At 43.2% G+C, this 21,615-nt stretch overlaps 1 protein-coding gene across 1 annotated transcript in view; it reads left to right on the top strand.

The window, feature by feature from the left end:
- The window catches only part of CDH4 (cadherin 4), a 479,858-nt gene that overhangs the window by 353,341 nt on the left and 104,902 nt on the right, over positions 1-21,615 (top strand). Inside the window, exon 5 of the mRNA XM_052786208.1 lies at positions 18,947-19,102. Within this exon, the coding sequence (XP_052642168.1) occupies positions 18,947-19,102 (156 nt within the window). The remainder of the gene's footprint in view (positions 1-18,946; positions 19,103-21,615) is intronic.

The raw sequence follows: 21,615 nt of genomic DNA, 5'->3' as shown, positions 1-21,615 counted from the left end.
CAGTAGCAACTTTTAAGAAAAAAAATACTGTGTTTTTAGTATGCTGTTATTACACATGCATCTGTGGATTAAAGGCTCCCTAGGTACCTATTGATACAATAGACCATAACAGCTCCTTTGGAGTCATGTCAAACTGTTATAATCAACCCTGTCAGTGATCCACAGATAATAGGACATTAAGAGATGCTTGAACCGTATCTTTCAATCCCAGTCGCCGTTATCTGAAGCAGCGTGGAGGTACATGCTCTTTGGCCAGTGCTCCAGTCACACACTCTGAGATGGCCACTGAGGTGACACTTAGCTGGGAGCAATACGAAGGAAAGTGATAAACAGCATCTCCCCTCGTTGAACATTGCAGTTTAAAATGGCAGCATAGCTGGAGAAAGAGCTCCCAGCAGCTACTGCTGTGCTTTGCATTTGTACTTCTCAAAGGGTTTTTATGAAGGAAAGGTTCGTCTGGAAGGCCTTGGGCCTGGGGCCTTTGGTGGACAGTGTTCTGGCTCCTTTTCTACCAAAAGACCTGGCGATGAGGGCTCTGGTAGCTAGATGTTTGTTGGATGTTTGCATTCTTCTCCTGTTGGTAATGGTGGTGCTGGGATCTTGATCTGTCCATCAAAAATAAAAAAAAAAAATATATATATATATATTAGCAGATTCTGGTACTTATTCTGATATACTCTGAGTAAAACATCTTGTTGAATGTTGACAGAAGAAGGAACTAGGCAGGATGGAGCATTTAAACCCCAAATCTTTCTTCCTTTAATTACTGCCTCAAATTTTCTCAACTATTGTGTGATCAAGAAAGCCAGTACATCCTCCACTGCCATTTGAGCATGGCACAAGTGACTTCAAGTGGGATTTATCTGTTTACCTGCTAAACCTCTTGAACGAATGAAAGCTGGGGAAGTGTAATGCTGGAGCTGACAACAATATGGTGCAGCTGGTCCCTACAAGCTATTTAAAGTGCTCTCTCCGGTTAGCCTCTTTAATAAGAAAAGAACTTATTTCTTCCACAGACTCAACGCTTAATTACACCAACTGTGGGAAGAAACTAATATTGTGAAGGTCAGTAAAGTCATGACCCTGCAGTATTCAGGCCTGATTTTTCCCTTATAAAACTTAAAAGAAGAAATCCCTTTTATACCTCTTAGGCCTTAAGATTTGTGGGTTTTAATGGATGTCTGGCTGTCACATAAATATATAGCTTTAAAGACAACAAAATGTTCTAGGCAGTAAGAGAGGCTAGTTTAAAGAAACTGCTTGTGTCATGATTTTGTACTCATCCCTCAGAGAAGATGATTAGGTCCTGTGAAGACAAAAGGACAAATGATACATTTGTAGTGTGGAATTAAACACTAACAGTTTTCCAGGGAAAAAGAAGAAAAAAATCTCCTCTTAGAGAAAATAAATTTGAGTGGGAAGTAAAACTAAGTTAGTGTATATATCTATACATGCACAAAATTGTGAAGTTTTTTTCCTACTTAAGTTAGTAAAGGTTTTCTATAGCTGTCGGTCGGCTGATATATGTTTGTAGGTCTCTGGTACCCGTAGCTGGCCACACTTGATGTTATCAGACTCTTGTCTTATTCGCTGGTAGCTTTGCTGAATTTTAACCATTTGATGTTTGTCTTGGGCAAAACAGTTTCAAAAAGTTTTGGGTGAAACAGTTCTTTCATCTCATGCAATTAGGGTTAGACTAAAATGCATTTTCTCATTTTGATACTTGCTTGTTTTCTGTGTTACAGGCTGTTCCAGAGCTCTTTGAAGTCGATGGAAGTCCGTCCATTAACTTCAATAGACTCTAGTTTGTCCCTAATCGATAGTAATTTGATTAAAATAGCTCTGAATGTTCTGGATCCCAGTGGACATTTAAGTTCTTCTTTAGGTTGCAATAGCCCCCAGCTTTTCTGTGCACGGTCAACTCTGTTTGCCGGGGTAAGGGAAAGAGTAAGGAGACGTGTGAATCTCACAATTACTGCCGCTCTTGCTAAATTGTGGTGGACAGGTTTGAGTTAGGTTAAACCCGCACTGTGCAATGTGGATTTGAGTGGCTGAATCCTTCCACAGCCTGCTTTCCGCAAACAGCGTGGTTAACCTGGTACAGAATGGGGAGGGGATTGTATTTTCTGTTTTCTCCTTTGTCTTATTCCTCCCAGCCAAGAGGCAGACGGTTAATAAAGCTTCCTGAGGCTGCTCTTCCTTTTAGCTGGTTCAAGAAATACACAGGCCTAGGGAAAAAACCATCATGTTTCATAGTATGAGTTTTCTTACTGCTCTGGAACTTTCTTTGTGTTTAGGCCATAATCCTTTAAAAATTGCACTGTCTTTCCTTGCCTCTACCCACCTTGAAAGAGCTTCTCCCATGGAAGGTGGCGTTGGTCTCCCATGGCAGAAAGGACACCTGGGGTGTTTCGTCCGTCCTCCCCTCTGAAGCTGAATTGCCAGCATCGTATCCCAGTCGGCTCTAGCTTGGTCTGGCCACATCCTGGATATCTGTGCAGTCTTTCTGCTGCCTGCTCAAGTGTAACTAGTGAAACCTTTCTATACCAACTACCCAAGCCTTTGAGAGAACTCGGATCGGGTGGTCAGAGATGCTCCTGGTCTGATCTGTTGTTTATTCACCATCACCCTGAAGTTTGGAGCTGAAATGCTGGCGTTTCTGAGATTGCATCTTTTTCTCCTTGCACGCTACCTGAATGAATGCTCATAACCTGCCATTACTGCTTACCCTGTACCAGTGTACCAATTTCTTTTCTCAACTCCCGTGTCTTTTAAACTCAATATAGAAGTGAAAGAGAGGAAAAACAGCAATGAAGCTCTGTATTGAAATTGAAATTCACAGTCTGACACAGATGCCCAGAGTCTTCCAAAAGAGAATTGGTGAGCCTTGCACAGGCAGGTGCCCCAGCTCAACCACAACCTAAATAATCCTAAAATTGAGATCAGAGTCTGTTGTTCCAGTTGCTGCCATGCGTAGCCACTACCTGGTTCTGCCTCCCATGCTGAGGCAAGGAGTTGGGTGCCTGAAAGCACCAATCTGCAGAACAGCGGGAGCCCTGGCGTAGGGAGGCAGCCTGGCAGCAGGAACACCGCTTCTCTGTGGGGAAGGCAAATTTTGGAGTCCTGGGGACTTGGGATCAAAGAGCTGCGGAAATGACACATGTGGCATGTCACAGCACACCCCCTGCTTGGTGATTCAGGGTGCGGTGTGGACAACCACGCATGCCACCTCTGAATTAGAGGAAAAATGCTGTCCCCCAGTAGTGGTCTCGAACCAAAAGGGCTGAGCTAAGGGGGGGTGTCATCTTCCAAATAAAGAGCTGGGCAAGAGCACAAATGCCTGGGAACAGGGCCGTGGAGGGAATGAATAAGACGCCCTTCCAAAGCGACTGTTTCTTTGTTAGTCTTATTAAAAAATATATAAAAATAAGCTGCCACTATTATGCTCAACACAGCATTTTAAAAGTTCACATGGTTCTCAAGCATATCCCGCTAAGCACAAACTATGATTCATTTGGAATTTGCCAATTAATACTGGCATGGCATTGTCCCCTGCTGTTACCCAACTTCTTGCTTGAGAGAACTTTTTCTTTTTAAAGAAAAAAGAAAATATTTTATCTCGGAACAGTAAGGTGCCTCTTCAGATGTGAAATCTGCCAAGACAAAACAGGAAGGGGGTGAAATGTGGGGGACTTTCCCTTTGCTTTCACCGAGTTCCTTTATCATCGGTAGCACAGCCTGACTCTTTAGTAAGGTGATGACCAGAAATAACATTGCAAGAAATGCTAGCTCTTCCCTCATCCCCATCTTTAAGTACTACAAGCTGGGGAAGAGTAAATCATCATTTAAACTCTGGATATTGCAGCAGGCAAAATGATTTTGCCTTTTTTCTCTCTATAAACTAATGGATGTGGAATCTTTCAGAAAGTAAACCAACTCCTCTTAATAAAGCTCTGCATATAGATATTTAGCAGCTAAGCACTAAATCCATGGAATAGGGGGAAAGTGCAGAAGTAGTGGATTAATATATAAAAGGATGCTTTTTTCCCTTCAAAGCCTCCTTAAGTGCTGACTGATGGAATAAACCCTGAAAACTTTCTCTGTGCTAATTGTCATGTTCCTTGGCTTGCATCCCATTTGCTGTCCGTCATCCTCTGCAGTTTAAGAAGTTTCACATAAGAGCTAGCTACTTCTGTTTACAGGCATACCATGTAGTGTATTCAAAACCAGGGGTAGTTCAGAGGGTCAGGAAATCTTCCTCCTGCTTCTTATTAAAAAGAAAAAAAAGCCCTGAAGATTTAGAGTTTGAAGAAACATCATTCCCCCGCATACATCCAGCTTCTCAAAGGCACAAGAGCCAACTTGGAGCTTTCCTAGAAATAAACATGAAGCGATATCCCACTGTAATCACCACAGAAATACTGGGTCAGCTTGTCAGCCAGTGGAAATTGGTGTAAAGCCACTGAACTAGAAGCAGCCATGCTGATTTACACTAGCTTGGAGAGCAAGGCACGGCTTCTAAAGCAGCCGCATGATTTTGGTATGTGACAGACTGTTTTCTTTTAATTTCCTCTGATAAAAAAAGATACTGTATGAAATAATAATCTGTTCCTTTTTAGTATCACCTTTTGAGTATGCATGGGATTGCTAGAGGAAGATGACCTGTAATTCCATCCCAATTAAATGCTGAAAGTCAGCAGTTCACAATTCTTTCACTGGTGAATTTTTTCAACCATCCCAGTTCCCAGAGGACCTATTCCCTGCGTCATTATCAACTTTTTTAAATTGAAAGTATTATGAAGGCAATTTCCTGCCACGAGCGACTTTCACATCACTTTCTCAGGGCCCTGCATCCTGAGAACAACCACTACGACTAAATCTATCAGTGATGGAGTATCACATGGAGCGTCCTGAATTAAAAAAAAACAAAATGCTGAAAGAAATGTTCTATAAGAAATGGTTTTCCTTTACTTACTGCTGATGGTTTAAAAGCTTGTTGGGGACCACCGTGTTTCAGGTGCACACCTGCTGTCACCGGTCTCCAACGAGGCTGTAAGAAGACGTGTGTACTGGGTGGGATGGATCTGTAAGACCAAGAGGGCATATTTCTGACTTACAATTGAACTATAAAATCTGACACAACAGTGGATAAAGTGAACAGAACAAAGAGCACAAGAAAACACAGAAATGTTGTAAGAGCTCAGATTTCGTTTGCGCTTCTAAAGAGGAAACCAGAGCAGGGTTTCCCAGCTTTGTTCCTGGAGGGCTGCTTGTGGGATTGAGGACCAGGCTGGGTGCTGTGCAGTGAAGTCATCTGCAATGCAGCACCTTTGCTTTCAGTTTGTGTTAAGTAAAAATCTCTTCCAGGGCTCATGTAGAGGCTACAAATAACCTGTGGCTGCACTATGGGAAGCCAGGGCCAGATTTTCTGCATATTCGTAGTAAGATATGCAGCAAGCCCTAGAAATAATCTGACTTACTTTTCAGGTGCTTTGGCAGGGATACAATTGCACTGACAATCTGGCCCCGATTTGCCAGTGTTGAATATCTTGAAATGTGTCATTGACGCTGTCAAATGCACAGAGGAAATAACGTTTCCTTCCAGTCTGTTTTACTTACTGTGTGTTAGTTGTAGCTGTACTTGACCGAGAGTAAAAGTGGCAGCAGAAGTGTGATTTGCGGTTGGTAGTACCCCTTTAAATAAAGCCCAGAGTGCAGATTTCTGCATTTCCTCCTTTATTTGGCTGTTCCCAGAGATTGCTGCTGGTCCTTATTCTCAGTGTTGCCAGAGATATCTCTATTACACAGCTTGGAAAACAAGCGGAAGGTCGGACGGGTTCTCTATGCTTGCAGTCTTTCTCTATTTTACTCCTCCGGCTGCAATTGATAGACCCAGCGGTGTGGAACAAACGTTGCTCCCGTAATTAACTGCTGCCTGTTAGATCTGCAGGTAACATGCAGCTCTGGGGTTGTAGACGAGCTTTGGTGGCAAACCAGAAGTGCACATAACAGAGAAACAGATAGGTGACGTACAGACACGTGCCATTTTCTCTTGTAGGTCGCCTCGTTGAAAGTATTGATATGCGTATTGGGGATCTCCAGTTAAGAAATGAAGTTAGACCCTGCCAGTTGCATTTACAGTATTTTGCTAATCTGTTCTTTGAGACACCACAAATAGCGTATTTCATTGTGCTGCTTTATTGATCGAAAGAAAGATTCGATTTGACAGCAGTTTCAGAAAAGCCTTCAAGTTGTCCAAGATGTGGTAGAATTATTAACTACCCTAACCTGACATATGGTAATTTAGCGTTTAATGTTTGCCCTGACATGCTGAGGAGTCATCATGCCAAGCTACCAGCTGATGCCCAGAAGTTTATGAGTACATAAATAATAGCTGAAATAGTTTTCTGGAGCCATCTTTAGATTTAAACATCCAGCCTTTGATTCGTTGCATGTTATAGTTAAACTTTCTTTGGCAGGGTGGCGGGGGCTGGAACCCCGCTGCACTACCCACTACAGTTGGAATAAATTAATAGGATTTTGCAGCTTTTTGCAGCTGTATTTGTACAACTTCATCTTGAAATAATTTTAATTTCTGTGCCTAGACTTATAATTTTTTCAAGCGCGTTACACAGTTGGCTGTACATAATTATGTCTTACAGCTATAAGCACTGACAATCTGCTTACCTAAACTATTCTGCTCTAAACTTGTCATTTAACTGATGGTGAAGGAATTGCATGTAATTCACCAGATCAGAAATTAAAGTACCAATTAATAATACTGAAAAAAAGTTAAACAAGAAATTCAGTATGTCTGTCAGACTATGTGCAATTATAAAGTCAGTCGAGCACTAGCATCCCACATCAGACTGGACTCCACCGTCCTTATTAGCCAAGTCCACCAAGCTGTGCGTTCGCGCAGAAAATCCGTGCAAGTGGTTCGCACCTTGCACCTATTTGTGGAAGTGCTGGGAAAGGCAAATGGCATCAGCAAATTAACGTGTCCCCCCCATAAATTGTTAGTAATGGAAACTCTTCTCATTGTGAGCCTCTTGAGATCCTAGGAAGTAACTGCTCTTTGGAGCATTAATGAAGCTTCAGGCTACCTTGCCGTGCGTTTCACCTGCAGTGCACAGGAGCCTCGCGTGCTGGCACACACGAGCACAGCCCCTCTAACTGCCTGGGCAGTATTTGGGTGTACTTGCATGAGTACATCTGCAGACACCCATTCAGGAGCAGGGCTGCTGAGCCGCTTGTTCTGACGTCTGTGTTTTGCACCTTCTGCAAACAGAACTACCTACGTGAACGTGGTCATTGTTATTGGGGTTTTTGGAGGGTGGGAAGCTTGTGGTTGTGTCTGTGCTTGAGACTTTTGAGGACTGTTACTGGCTTTGGGGAGTTGAATTCAAAAACAGAATGTGCCATAAATGGAAGTGAGATGTAAAAAGGCTCTAAAACATGTCAGATATGACTGGGTCTTTTGGTTGGGGTTGGTTTTTTTTTTTTTAAATATATGGCGCCATGTCCTCAAGCAAGCCTGTCTGCCTCTTGTATTAAAAGCATGTGGACAGGAAGCACATCAATAAGTCATATGAATAAGTCCAACGCGAATTCAAGTCAAAGTAAGTAGGGGTCTCAGATCTAACCCACACAGAAGTACAGTTAATGAAAGAGAAAAACTTGCCAAAAATTCAGCCCTGTGAATTTGTTCCAAATGAGCAGAGTTCAGCTAGGTTTGAAATTTCCTAGAAGGCAATCTCCCGTCCCTAATGTGCGAAGCAGATTTGCAGAAACGATGGGTGTTTGGGTCTGAGGACCCCCATGCCAGAGGGAAAGGTACCTTTGAAAAGCGAGGCCCGAGTGCAGGAGCCGCAGCTGCCAAGGGGACCCTTAGCAAAGCCACGGAGCTGCAGGAAGATGCGACAGCACGGCTGGGACAGAGGAGAGCTGCCTGGGAGAGGGGTGTGGGAGGCTCGACACTTGTAGGTGGTGGGGAGCGCAGCTGGCACGCACGTGGCATAGCTGGTCTGCAGCATTTTTGCACGGGTAGTTGGTGCACAGTGTACGTAGCTATACACACGCACACCAAACGTGTACGTGTGGGCACGGCGCTGGATCATGCAGCGTGGGCTGGGGTGCACGTCCCTGACTTCTACCTGTTTGCTGTTACCTTGCCGGATTTTCCTGACCGCAGGCTTCTCGTGGTGTCTTGCTCAGCAGTTGCTTAAAGGAAAAATGCAGCGCTCTGATGTCCTGCTTAGCTGCTGTTACCCGTTGCAGAAGGAAGCATATGTATCCATCCACAGGCAGAATTTGGCCATCAGGGAAAAGTTAGAGACAATCCAATATTTTGTCTGCATAACATATGAGAATGAGTCCTAGGACCAAAGTCATCTCACGCTGGTTTTGTTCAGTGGACAATAAATCATCGAATCATAGAATATTTCAAGTTGGAAGGGACCTATAAGGATCACTGAGTCTAGACCCGCACTGATGCCCATTAGCATTGCTCCTGTAGTGCATAAGGAGAACTTCATTTTCTGCTTCCTCACAGTTGGTGTTTCCCTTTACTGACCATTGAAATAACTTCTGTATACACTGTGCCACGTAATCTGCCCTACAGAACAAATGAATGAGTTTGCTTTTCCTATAATTAAACTTATTAGAGAGACTTTGAGAACTGCAGAGCTTTAAATCCTGCTCTGCAAGCATCCCAAAGTAGTGTCTCAAACATGAGCCTCAGCAGGTTTTGTTCTCCCAAAATATACACACTAGAGGGTTTTATTGTTGTTTCCTATTGTTAGCTATTTGCAGACAGGTCCAAAAGCTTAATTTTATGCTGAGACTAGCATTGCAATCATGCCACAGCACCACTTCTCCATGATCAGTAATATCTGTAGATGTCGTGCAAAATGTGAATTCAATGCATGGCTATATATGGTTGGGAAAGCCAGAGCTCATTACAAAAGCAAAGGTTATACTAATACCAATTACATCCCTTGAGTCTGGGGAAAAACTCCCTTTATGAGGACACAAGTGTGTTTGTGCCCCACTGAATGTTTTTTCCCTGTGTCCAAGTTCACTGTCCTACTGAGAGGAATGCTGCTTGTGTTAAATTGCTGCATGTCGTTGTACAAAGATCATTCTTCACTTGTTCTTCTGCTGTGCAGCTTAATTTTTAAACGCCATGGACCAGATTTTCAGCTGAAATAAATTAGCATGCCTCTGTTTGAAGCCTGTGAGTCTACACTGATTTATACTAGCTGAGGGCTTCGATCATTAGTTACAGTGGTCAAGTTACTCCTGCGTAGGTCAGTATTTGCTACCCTTGTTTATTCTCCGCACTGAGCACTCGGGTTTCCTGCTTAGTTTTACTCAGAAAAGTGCTGGATTCTCTTTGCCAGGCTGGCTTTGTGGCAGACCTGACATAAGGCTTCAGGACAGACACACTTCAAAAAGAAGTGAGGACAAAGTCCCACTGCCATGATTTTTCTTGACTTAGTCTTCATTTAGGCATAGCCATAGCAGGCAGCAGTAGGGTCAGCTGCAAGAAGGCGCTGCAGGATGGTACCCTATGGAAGGATAGCAATGTGTAGCCCTTCTTAAATAGATTATGAAGGATAATCTTCTCTTGCCTGTCATGACTCCTCCAGCACAGGAATAAGAACAGTGTGTTTTGAACTCTCAGAGGTATTTTCTTTGACCTTTTGTCATGGAGCATCCTCTACAGCAGAGGAGGGCTTGTGCATCTGGTTCAAATCCCAGTTAGTTAATATCAGTCACTTGCTTCATGCACAGTACGAACCAACCTCACTTCTTCAGAGCCAAAATTCACCCGATAGCAGCACATGCAACTCCGCTGGGATGCCTTCAGTCACTACACTGAGGAATCTGCTCTCTTGTAAGAGAGATAAGAGAAAGAGTAGTAAAAACAAGTCTTGTTGCTTCTGCTATCAGCGTTCTGGCAGTGATAAGACGTTGGTCACGTGGTGGTATTCTGCTGATCCATAATAATCTTCTCTTCCCATCAGACCCGCTCTCCTCCCTCTCACTCACCTTGCTACAGTCTGAAGCGTTTCCACAGTTAAGTACTTAAAAACTGAACCAGCTGCAAAAGGCCTGAAGAAAGGCACATGTCGCTTTAGAAATCACTCTGCCGTATCAATTACCATTAGATGTGGAAGATCCATTAGCATTGGCCAGTTCCTGATACAGGCACATTAGCTTCTTGACCTTCCTAATAGCGAGTAATGAAAATTGCTTAATTATTTAATCATGAAGACTACGCAACAAATTGCAATTTACTGAGTTTTCCCTGGTAAAAGTCGGAGACCTGGCAGGGCTGCCATTGTCTTAGCTGCTGTCGGTCCCGAGTCACTACTTGGAAGCTTCGGCTGGCCCCACAAATCCTGCAGACCTCAGTCTTGTAGTGTCCAGACAACTCATGCTAAAACATAAATTCTTTGCTGTTTCAGCAGGTAGAAAAGCAAAGTTAAAATGCAGCAGATCCTGAGCCTGGTTGCGCTGTTGCGCACCAAGTGTTCTGTGCTTGTAGCGTCTCATCTGATCATGTATGAAATTCGGTTTCCTAGGCGAAGCGATTGTTATTTTGCTTTTATCCCAAGCAGAATAATGGAAGTTTTGAATTGGACCGTGAGTCTGACAAGTTCATTTTCATCCCATACTTATGCATGGGGTCACACATAGTTGTTGGCCAGAATCGCAGGCAGAAATTCTTCTCTCCCACTGCATTACGGTCTCCTTATTGAGCCTGATTTATATTCTCCTGTTCTCCATCTGCTCGATGTTAACATTTTCATCCAGGCAGAGATGAAAAACCCTGGTAAACAATTCAAAAAAAACTGGAAGGGAGAGAGGGAGTGAAGACTATCAAAGCTACCGATGGGTATAGGGAAAGCTCAGGAGAAATGTATCCACGTGGACGTAATTGGCCTGAAGGGAGCTGCTGCGTTGGAGAACAGCCCTTGGACAGAGGGAGCTGCGTGAAAGCCAAAGGACCTGTGAAACGCTGGAAGCTTTCAGCAACTGAACATTTGGTGAAGCGCCTTAGCCAAGCGCTCGGAGGGTCAGTGCAGAGGAAGCAAACTCCTCCTGGTTAGAAGCAGGCGAGCTGATGGGGAACAGGTTCCTCTGCAGGCAGCAGAGCACGAGCCGGGCATGCATGAGAGGTTCTTCTCTTTTGGGTTCAAACATTTTACGACTTCATTTCTTTCTCTAATGCAGGCTGCATCATCACTTAGATCAATAACTTCAATGACAGCTTTAATCTCTCTGACATACTAGTTTTACTCTGTTTTATCATCAAAATAAATACATTATAAATCACTTTGCACATATTTCAACTGGAGCAGAGGAAGATTTAACCTGACATGAGAGACATCCAGCCATTGGGACAAAGGGAACGTTTTTACAATTTGGCTCTGGATTTGTATTTTAAAGAAGAGGAAGAAACTTAAGCTCTTGCATAGTAGTAATGATAGTAGCTAAATGTTGTTTGTAACTGCAGGAAGAATGGCATTCATCACAGTGAATCTCAACCATGTGAAAATTAGGCATCTAGTGTAAGCGCAGTCCTTGTTTCTCTCTCTACAATATGTGGAAAGAAATTCCACTTCTTCCAGGAAATTTGATGTGTACTTCAGCATTCAAGACAGGAGAATGGATTTTGACCTGGAAAGGCTTGCTTGTCTTCCATTTATCTGGCTATCTTAGACCAGATACAAAGTTTTTAGAAAGTTATGTATGAGATGAAACCAGTCCCAACTGAGGGAAGGAAGAAATCCACAATTACAGGTGTACATTTCCATCGTTTCTTTCTTTGCCAATAGAGATCTTTTCCTACTTAAACCTTGTTTGCAAATAGCACTGCCGTGGGAAACTTAGCTCAATTGATGGTCATTTTGTCCCATAGTGGATAAAGACTTTCAGGCTGCTATTAAGCGCAATGTTGTAGTTAGTGGAAGTATTCCTTTTATTCAAACATGATAGCTGCCCTTGCCATGTCAAAGCATCCTCTTTGCAACGCGCAGAATAGATGTTTTTCTCTGAAGACAGCTGTTTTAGAGGATCTCCTGTTTTCTTTTTTCCTTTCTTTCTGGGAAGTAGCTTGGGATCATTGGCAAGTGTGATAAAAGGGGACAGAAGTTAATAAATATCACCTTAACCTGGTTGGGTCTCCAAATCTGTCTTAATTTTTTGCTGTCTGACTTTTGCATCTATTTATTGAAACCATATGTGATTCTTTAAGCAGCACAGAGTAATTTGTTTGGAAATACAGGGCTAGAGATGTGTCTCTTTACTGGCTTCTAAAACAACTGTGAAATAAGAGTTAAGAACTTTTATACAAATGAGTCTTAAACATATTGCAGATTCAGTTAAAAATAAATAAGTCCTTAGCAAGGATTTCAATAAGCGGTAAGAGTAGCTGAATTAAAATATTTCCACTAAAATTAATGAGCCAATCCTGGAATGCTTAGACTGACTCTTAAGTGTGCTCTTTTAAAGACTTTGAATATGTTTGCCTGTCTGAATTTCTATGGAGCATTTTGAATGCATGACAGATTATAGTCTTCAATTATTTTAATTTGGTTTTCTTAATGGGCAAAATAGCTAAGAGCTTAATAATAAAAGACACTTATTGCTTATCATTTACATTATTTTATGTGTTCATTAATAATTATAATGGGTTATATAAAACAAAAAAATCAAGTCTAAGTCTCCCCAGGTCATATTAGTGCAAATGTTGCGTAGTTTTCTATGGGAGATTTGGGAAACTAAGTATTTTTTGAAGGGCAATCTTAACTCCATACATTATAGAGTAAGTTGGAGAATTTGAAAGGAAATTTATTTTCTAGTTTGCTCTGTGGATAGAAACTGCAACAGAGTATAAGTGGCCTGCTTTGCTTTCTCTAGATACATTCCCAGGCACTTACATGTACCATCACACAGTGATAGGCAGAACCCAGACCACGTACGGCTCAGTGAAATCCTCTGAATAGAGTTTGTTGGGTACAGGAATACTGTTGTTACAGTCCCGTCTTCTCTTCCGTAGGCTCGGTAGTCCTTGTTTGTTCAGCCTTTGCTTACACACGCTGTTTCCTCGGCTTCCAGGCATTTCCTTTACTGATATCTAAACAATCTCCATTGGGCCACTTTTTTCTGGCAATGTCGTGCTCCAAAAACTGTGTAATTTATGGACTCACTGGTGTCCTTCAATCTGCTGACCATACAGTTTTCCATAGTCTGCATTGCCTCTGCTCCTGGCACAGGAGAGTTACGGGGATCTGTGGTGGTTCTTGTCATCTGCTAGGATGAGAGAGCTTGTAAATTCAAAACCCCGCAGCGAAAAATGGAAGTGCTAAGAGCACAAGAAGGATATGGATCAACAGGAGCAAAACAGAGTGATAAAATCTGGTACCTCAGAGGAGCTCATCAGCTGAAATTTTGCTTACCAGTAAAACTTGCGGGAACAGTTTAGCTACCCAGTAAATCCTGATGGAGATGCACGAACCCTAAGATTTTATCTGTAAAAGCAGGACACAGTCCTGTGTCACAAGCACAGGCTGCTTTTCAAGCCCGTCTAAATGTGACATTGCTACAAAGGAGAAAGCCAGCTCTGAAGGGCTTAGCCCTGTATTATCTCAAGACTTGCAATGTTCATTTTCACACATTTTAGTTACTATATCAGAACCTGCGGTGGAAAATACCCATCTGTGAAATCGCACCGATTTCTCCTGTTCCTGGGATTACTCTATAGAAATGAGAGCTAAGTTAGACGCTTGGCATTTTGGTTCTGAGTTGCAAATATTGACTGGAGCCCTTGCTCTCCGTTTTGGATGGTGCATCAATGCTTCGAGCTCAGACCCCTCCGCAGCCCCCCGCTTTGCTGTTGGGCTGCAAGGCCGCTGTGTCCTTGCTTGCCACAGCCAAGCGGAGGTCTGGCAATGAGAGTTCGGTGCCCAGCTCTGCTGCAGGTTCCCTCTGTGGCTTTGGTAGCCAGTCCCACAGTTCCCAGATGGTCCATTTGTATCTGTCAGCATAGGTGAGGATACTCGCCATCCCAAGGTTCCTGCCGGGAAAATTTCACCTGCGTTCATGAGATAGGATAGGATCAGGGGATCACATTGTATTGGTTTTGTGTGGCAAGGTTTTAGTAGCGGGTGGGGTTACAGGGGTGGCTTCTGTAAGAAGCTGCTGGAAGCTTCCCCTGTGTTCGACAGAGCCCATACCAGCCGGCTCTAAGACAGACCTGCCGCCGGCCAAGGCCGAGCCAATCAGCGATAGTGGTAACGCCTCTGTGATAACATTTTTAAGAAGGAAAAAAGTTGGGACGGCGGTATTCGGCAGCCGGAGAGAGGAGTGAGAACATGTAAGAGAAACAACCCTGCGGACACCAAGGTCAGTGAAGAAGGAGGGGGAGGAGATGCTCCAGGCGCCGGAGCAGAGATTCCCCTGCAGCCCATGGTGAAGACCATGGTGAGGCAGGCTGTCTCCCTGCAGTCCATGGAGGTCCACGGTGGAGCAGATATCCACCTGCAGCCCGTGGAGGACCCCACGCCGGAGCAGGTGGGTTCCCGAAGGAGGCTGTGACCCCGTGGGAACCCCGCGCTGGAGCAGGCTCCTGGCAGGACCTGCGGATCTGTGGAGAGAGGAGCCCACGGAGCAGGTTTTCTGGCAGGACTTGTGACCCCGTGGGGGGCTCACGCTGGAGCAGTCTGTGCCTGAAGGACTGCACACCGTGGAAAGGACCCATGCTGGAGCAGTTCGTGAAGAACTGCAGCCCGTGGGAAGGACCCACGTTGGAGAAGTTCGTGGAGGACTGTCTCCCGTGGGTGGGACCCCACGCTGGAGCAGGGGAAGAGTGTGATGAGTCCTCCCCCTGAGGAGGATGAAGCGGCAGAAAATAACGTGTGATGAACTGACCGTAAACCCCATCCCCGTCCCCCTGTGCCGCTGGGGGGGTGGTAGAGAATCCGGGAGTGAAGTTGTGCCCGGGAAGAAGGGAGGGGTGGAGGGAAGGTGTTCTGAGATTTGGTTTTATTTGTCATTACCCTACTCTGGTTGATTTGTAATAAATCAAGTTAATTTTTCCCCAAACTGAGTCTGTTTTGCCCATGACGGTAATTGGTAAGTGATCTCTCCTATCCTTATCTCAACCCACAAGCTCTTTGTTATATTTTCTCTCCCCTGTCCAGTTGAGAAGGAGGGGGAGTGATAGAACAGCTCTGGTGGGCACCTGGTATCCAGCCAGGGTTAACCCATCACACACATCTACCACCGTAAATTGCCTTTTGATCTGGGGCATTTTCCCTCATCAGCATAACAATCCACTCCAAGCTCCATCCCAGAGGGTTTTTTTTAGAGAATAAAAGCTGCTTTACGAGCAAATTCCTCTTACGACAGTCATCAGCCGTCATCATTCATCCTGCTCACATCATCATACACAGTGCTGTACAGTGCCTGGCACTGGAGAAGCTCAAAGCTCCGAGGGTTCTCTGAGTAAAAAATCTGTAAATGCAGCTAAGGAAAACTGTCCTTCTGCCATCTGTTCTGTAACCCAGAACCCTGCATACCTTTTGACTGCATTATAAAAGGAAAGATAAATGAAAAAAAAATTCATGTGTGTGTTCTCCAATCAGAAGATTATCATGCGGATATGTTACCATCTTCTCACTTTCCAGGCATAAATGAAGGAAAAAGCAACTCTCTCCTGAGCCAGTAAATTCCCCCAACCAGTAATTTTTTCTCCTGATCTAGTGAGCTCCTTGGGAATAGAGGGGTTTTTTATTCTTATTATTATTATGGTAAACTGCTCCAGGAACGGTTTCAACAAAAGAAGTAAACCTTACATTGTATTCAGATAATGTTCTTAACTTCTCAACAAGATTTACTAAATTGCACCCTGGGAATTATGCAAATGAAACCTTTGGTCAAAATGTTACAGGATTACTGAAAAAAAAAAATTTTTTTTTAAATCTCATTAAGAGTGCTAAAATTACATGTTCCAATATAAAAAGCACGTGCCTTTGTGCGATGAATATCTCCCTGGTAGTAATACATACTATGCTTCATTGTCAATGGTCTTTGCAACTTTCAGTGACAAGTGCTACTTCTTACGTGATTTTTTCTGAACATTTCACATCCTTGTATTCTTACTGGAAATGGAATTAAGTACAGGTAACAGGCAAACCATTGTAGTATGATAGCAATTAACAACAAATAATGAGTCATTGCTGAATATTTGCAACATACTTCCCCCATCTTTGTTTTGCTCAAAGCAGTATAATTAGCTCATGGATTTTTCTTAGTATAATTGGGCAAGTTGTGTGGGTCTTATGATATATTTCATCTCCTAGATCTGCAATGATTTACATACAGACAGCTTAGACCCTATTAATGCTAATAAAAGTGCTGCAAGGACATCCTATAGCATACACTTTATTAAACTGTACATAGCTTTCTTAGAGAGCTTCTGTTTATCTGCGTTTCCTGAAAATAAAATATAGTGCCTTTAGCACTGAATATTTAAATCCAGCCTCCTTTTCCCTGTTTCTGTCTCTCTCTATGCATTTCTAATGCTTCTATCACAATGGGATCTGGGTACTATATGCAACAGGAAATAGAGCAGAAAAATGTCCGCGAAGAACTAACAGATTCTGTTATTCTGTGATTCAGGTTAAAATTGCTTCCATTTTAGTTACTTGGAGAGAGGCTGGTTTGCTGTTTGGTGCCATAGTTGAGCCAGGCTGGGGCTGGGGCTGGGCCTGGGGAGAGACTCCCAGCTCCTGTATTTCAGTGACCAAAAAGGCAGGGAAAGTGCAGATACCTTGGGTTTGGTCTTTTTTTTTCTTCCACCTTTGTTAAGGATGAAGGGCTGGTTTTATCATGACACGTTTTAGGTCTTTCGGAGCTGTGCAAACACACGTTAATAGGGACAGACACACGACTGTTCATCCCACATTACCCTTTTTAATTTCTAAGATGTAAACCCAATGCTGGCTCAAAGCTAGAGGTCCAGTGGTGGCTTCCTACATTTTCACTTACCTTAAGCCTAGCTACAAATGTGTACATAGGGGGTTAGAGCTTGAACTCCCTGACTTGAGCTATACATTTTGCACAGACATTCACATAAATTCAATTTTCAGTCCTTTCTGCCTGGCAGGGTGAAAGCTAACATTCTGAAAATGGGGACTGTGGACTTCAGTTCTTGAACTGGTGAGTCGGTTGCCATCATTAAAACCCCGGTTGTGCAAGCAAAGCTTGATTTTAATATACTCTTTCTCACCCATAGATTTGCTAATGAAAATTGGGTTCATGCCTGTCTGCTTGAGTCCCTATTACAGATACCCACTGGGCCCACAAAAACCTGCATAAACAGTTGTGTGCAGCATGAGGGCACTTTCACAATGTCCCCAGTACCTCTTTTAAGTGATTATACCAGTGTAAGTCCAATCAGTTTTCCTTGGTACTAATAGCCTAAACAAGCAGTGAATCCTGTAGAGAAAAGACAGATGAAACTGTCTCTATTCCTTGACCTTCAGCTCCAGAAGCATAGGTGCAGCACGAATCAATCCTGGCAGTGTCTAGTAATAACTGACATTATTAGCCGTTAACGGGAGCAGACTATTTGGTGGAGGCAGTACAAAGAAAACAGTGTACAAACTTGGTAATGATCTGGACAAAGGCATCAAAGGAGATTCTCAGGGCCAGGGGATCTGATATTATTCTGCACTGACACGTTCAGCATCTTGTCAGCCTCCCGCGTCAGGAGAGGAAGAAATAGTGGTAGGTCACATGCGGGAGGAGTGCGAGAGCAGCCCACAGCCGCGTCCCAGTTCCTTTGCCTGACAAGTGAAGCCTCCTCTTCCCTTGGGAAACCACCTTTGCTCCCCAAATTGGGGCTGTTTGGGGGGGGCGCAGGGGCCTCCTGCATCCCACTGAGCCCACTCAGGCTCCTCTGAGCATGCCGCTGCCATAGCAGAGATGCTAACGTGCACTCGGCTACGAGATTTCTATTATCTTCCCACTGCTTTGTTGTATTCATAGACCTGTTAGGGAAAAATTTATGCACGTCGCTTTTACACCGCCAAGACAGTTTGTGATGGTGCAGGGGGTGGTAATTTATTTGTACCTTGCACTTTTTTTCAGGAATAGTCACGCTGTTGCAAGGATTTCTTTCAGCATTTGATCAGAAAATTAAATTTGGGTTTAAAGAGATAGTCAGGGTTGCTAGGACAACATACTAACCTCCCTTTTTTATTTTCTCAGCTCTGTATCCAAGGTTCGTGTAATTTGTCATGCTGTATTCAGTTTGTGTTGTTCTCAAGGTATGGGAGGGAAGGGGTTTCAAAAGCAATGTGCCAAACATGCTTTTCCTCAACAAATAGTCAAATGAAATGGTAACAACCCACCGGGCATTCCCAGCCTTGCCTTGTTGAGCCAGCAGGGTTGGACAAAGAGGGAGCAAACAGTCTTGTTCTTCAAATTTCATAGGAGTATTTGTGTGCACAGTCACAGGGACTGAGAACATGATGTGGGAGCTTGCAGACAGCGTTTTCAGAAGTGATTAATGGCTGGGAGACTCTGGGTATAGCTGAACAATTTGGACACTTTACGGAGCCTAGGGTTTCAATAACATGTAAACAGCAGTTTTTGTGCATATAGATTCTTCCACATCTAAGGCAAAAAGTCAGAATTTCAATGATTCCTAAAGAATTATCATGAATAAAACAGAAAAATAGCTGAAAATATGTGGAATATGCTTTTCCTGGCTTTTCCCCAAACCTTTGGCGTACAGCTCCCTTGTCAAAATTGACAGCAGTATTACATTCATGCAGCTTTCAGGCTCGGATCTTTAAAGTTGTTTAAACATCTATATGGCTTTTGTCCAAAACTTATCAATTGCTGTCTTTGTTATTTCATCCAGATTCGTTCTGACAAAGACAAAGAGATCCATATCAGATACAGCATCACTGGAGTGGGAGCCGACCAGCCGCCGATGGAAGTCTTCAGCATTGACCCTGTATCTGGCAGGATGTATGTGACTCGCCCGATGGACAGAGAAGAAAGAGCTTCCTACCACGTAAGCATAAAACATTTGGAGTTTTATCTAGGTTCGCAAGCTCAAAGCAAAACTGGACCAGAAATGCTGGCTTCAAGAAGGGACATGCAGCTTTGAGAAGACATGGGGTTTTGCTCAAAATCAGAGCCCAGTTCACAGTTTGGATGGGCTCCCTGTGTCAGCAGAGACCTGAGGAGCTGAATGCACAGAGGTGCTCAGGCTTAACTAACACTGTGAGTCTCAGTCTCGCTCTGCCGGAGCAATTGTTTTCGTATATGGAGGTGCTGGCTTTGTTTCTGCTTTCCTTTAGTGTAACCTGCCCTTGCTAAATCAGCCAAACCAATGCAAAGCGGCATTAAACTGATGTCCTTTTCAGACACAAAGTCAGAGTCATTTGTTTAAAGTGGTGCAACTTCACGCTGCTTATTAAATCCATGCAAATTTATGTGTGGACTGAACCCCCCAAAACCATGAGAAGCCAATCGCTACATTAGCATGTCTTGGGAAATTACTAATTTAAGAATCATTACTGCAGCTAAACATGCAATAATTGGTATAGTCATTTTTCATTTTAAATCACTAGGAGATGTTCAGGCAGTATGATGGGGGTGTGTCAGATAGGTTTTTAAATATGCAGATAGGCTAATATTAAATATGAGGAAATAATTAAGATTAATTACACTCAAAAGTGGTGCCTCATGCTATCCTAGTTCATAAAATGCTCTACCTGCAGAATGCTTAGAGTGTAATTGGCCGTTATGTTTTGATATAAATCCTAGCCCCTATATTGCACAGCGTAATTGCACAGCCGATACAGTCTCACAAATTGCTAAAAAAATGGGTTGCACCTTGCATGATAGCCCTGCAAAATTTCAAACACTTTCTGTGTCTGTGCTTTAGTTCTCTCCTGGAGTGGTTGTGAAAGGTTGTTTCATGGATTGCTTTGTATCAGCATTAGCCACATCTATCGGCATCGTAATAGCCGTTCCCAGGGATGCTGTAATGTCAGTGAAACGGTACGGGTCACTTCCACTGACACCGTATTCCTAACTGCGCCGTCGGAGATGCACATTCTGTCAGCTTTATGAGGTATCCAGTTAACCATGTTGACACAGCTTCTGGACTGGGGTGGAAGGATAAAGAAAATAGATTACCTCTTTAGTTGGGTGGAAAAAGAGATTTCCCCTGGGTACAAGAAGATCTGAAGGAAAATTATTTTATCCTCTGTGAACAAGAACAATTATTTTGTTTGTTGTGCCTAGGAAAATATGAAGAGAGGTTGTTTTGAAAAAGGAATATTTGAGATACAGTATGTGTCATCTCAGCATTGTTGATATTGTTTCAGCAGTGCCAGGTTATTATAACAGTGTAGACAATAATACAATACACAAGTTAACACTTTTGATGGAGCCACTGTGATGTCTGCTATCAGATGCTCTCAGTCAAAAACGTAAGATGAAAAAGATTTTGTCCTCCATAACAACAAATCATGTGCCTCCTAATACCGAACTTAACCTACTGGTTACAGTGAATTCAGTAAACTGAATTCTCACCTTGGCAAAGGTGACTGGATAAGTCTGCCTCGTACGTACCGCAGGATTTCCAGCCTTTTCTGTTCCTTACGGAAACCTTGAACTAGTGACATCCATATGCAAATAAGCATATTCACCCTCTGAAGGTTACAGGAAGATGTAGTTTATAGAGAGTGAATAACTGATAAGTATGTTATGAGACCTTATAGACAGGAACAGTGAGTGATAGAAAATCTTTGTTAGCAGAACACTTGAAGGTGATGGAGAACATTTTAAGTCATGGCTGTAAACAACCTTTAGATCCTTCAGCCTCAGTAGCAATGGATTGATGATTTATAGAACCATCAAATTGTTCTTTTACAAAGCATTTATAAATACACCATGCACAAAGCAATGACCCAGACACTAGTGCAGAAACTTGCAGTAGGAATGGACAGTCCTAGAAACTGGAAAAAATTAGGCTGGCTTCCAGAAAGAAGATACAGTCCAAAGTCTTGGCTGTTGCAGGTTTTGGAGAAGTCAATGAATTTGTGCCACTTCATATAGCTGAGTCTCTAATTGAAAAGAAAGGCAGACTTGGAGCCAGGCTTATACCGCGTACTGGAAGGACAGTGCCGTGAGGTCTAGGCTTGGATCTGAGCCGTAGAGCTTGGCCATCTTTAAATGGGTTTGACATCTGCTGTAGAGTTTTCTTAAGCTCAGATTAGTAGCTTAACTCTTCAGCTGGGGTAAAGGATGTTGGGGGAGCTGCAAGGCACCATCCCTGGTCCCTTTTACCCAGTAGGACATGGGCATCTTACCCGATACAGGCTTGCTGCTCTGGCTGAAGATGGGTGCATTTATACGGCTTCAGGTTTTCTGCAGTCCTAAGCAGAATGAAGTCTTTTCAGCATCTCTGTCACTGTCGAGTGTTGTCCTTGCTGTTTTCATTCCCAGGTAATTTAAAAACTAATTATAAAAAAAATAATAATAATTTGCAAGTGTTTGTGAGGCTACATATGA

The sequence above is a fragment of the Harpia harpyja genome, chromosome 1, assembly GCF_026419915.1.
Source record: "Harpia harpyja isolate bHarHar1 chromosome 1, bHarHar1 primary haplotype, whole genome shotgun sequence".
NCBI classification, from domain to species: Eukaryota; Metazoa; Chordata; class Aves; order Accipitriformes; family Accipitridae; genus Harpia; species Harpia harpyja.
This window is presented reverse-complemented; position numbering and strand designations above follow the sequence as displayed.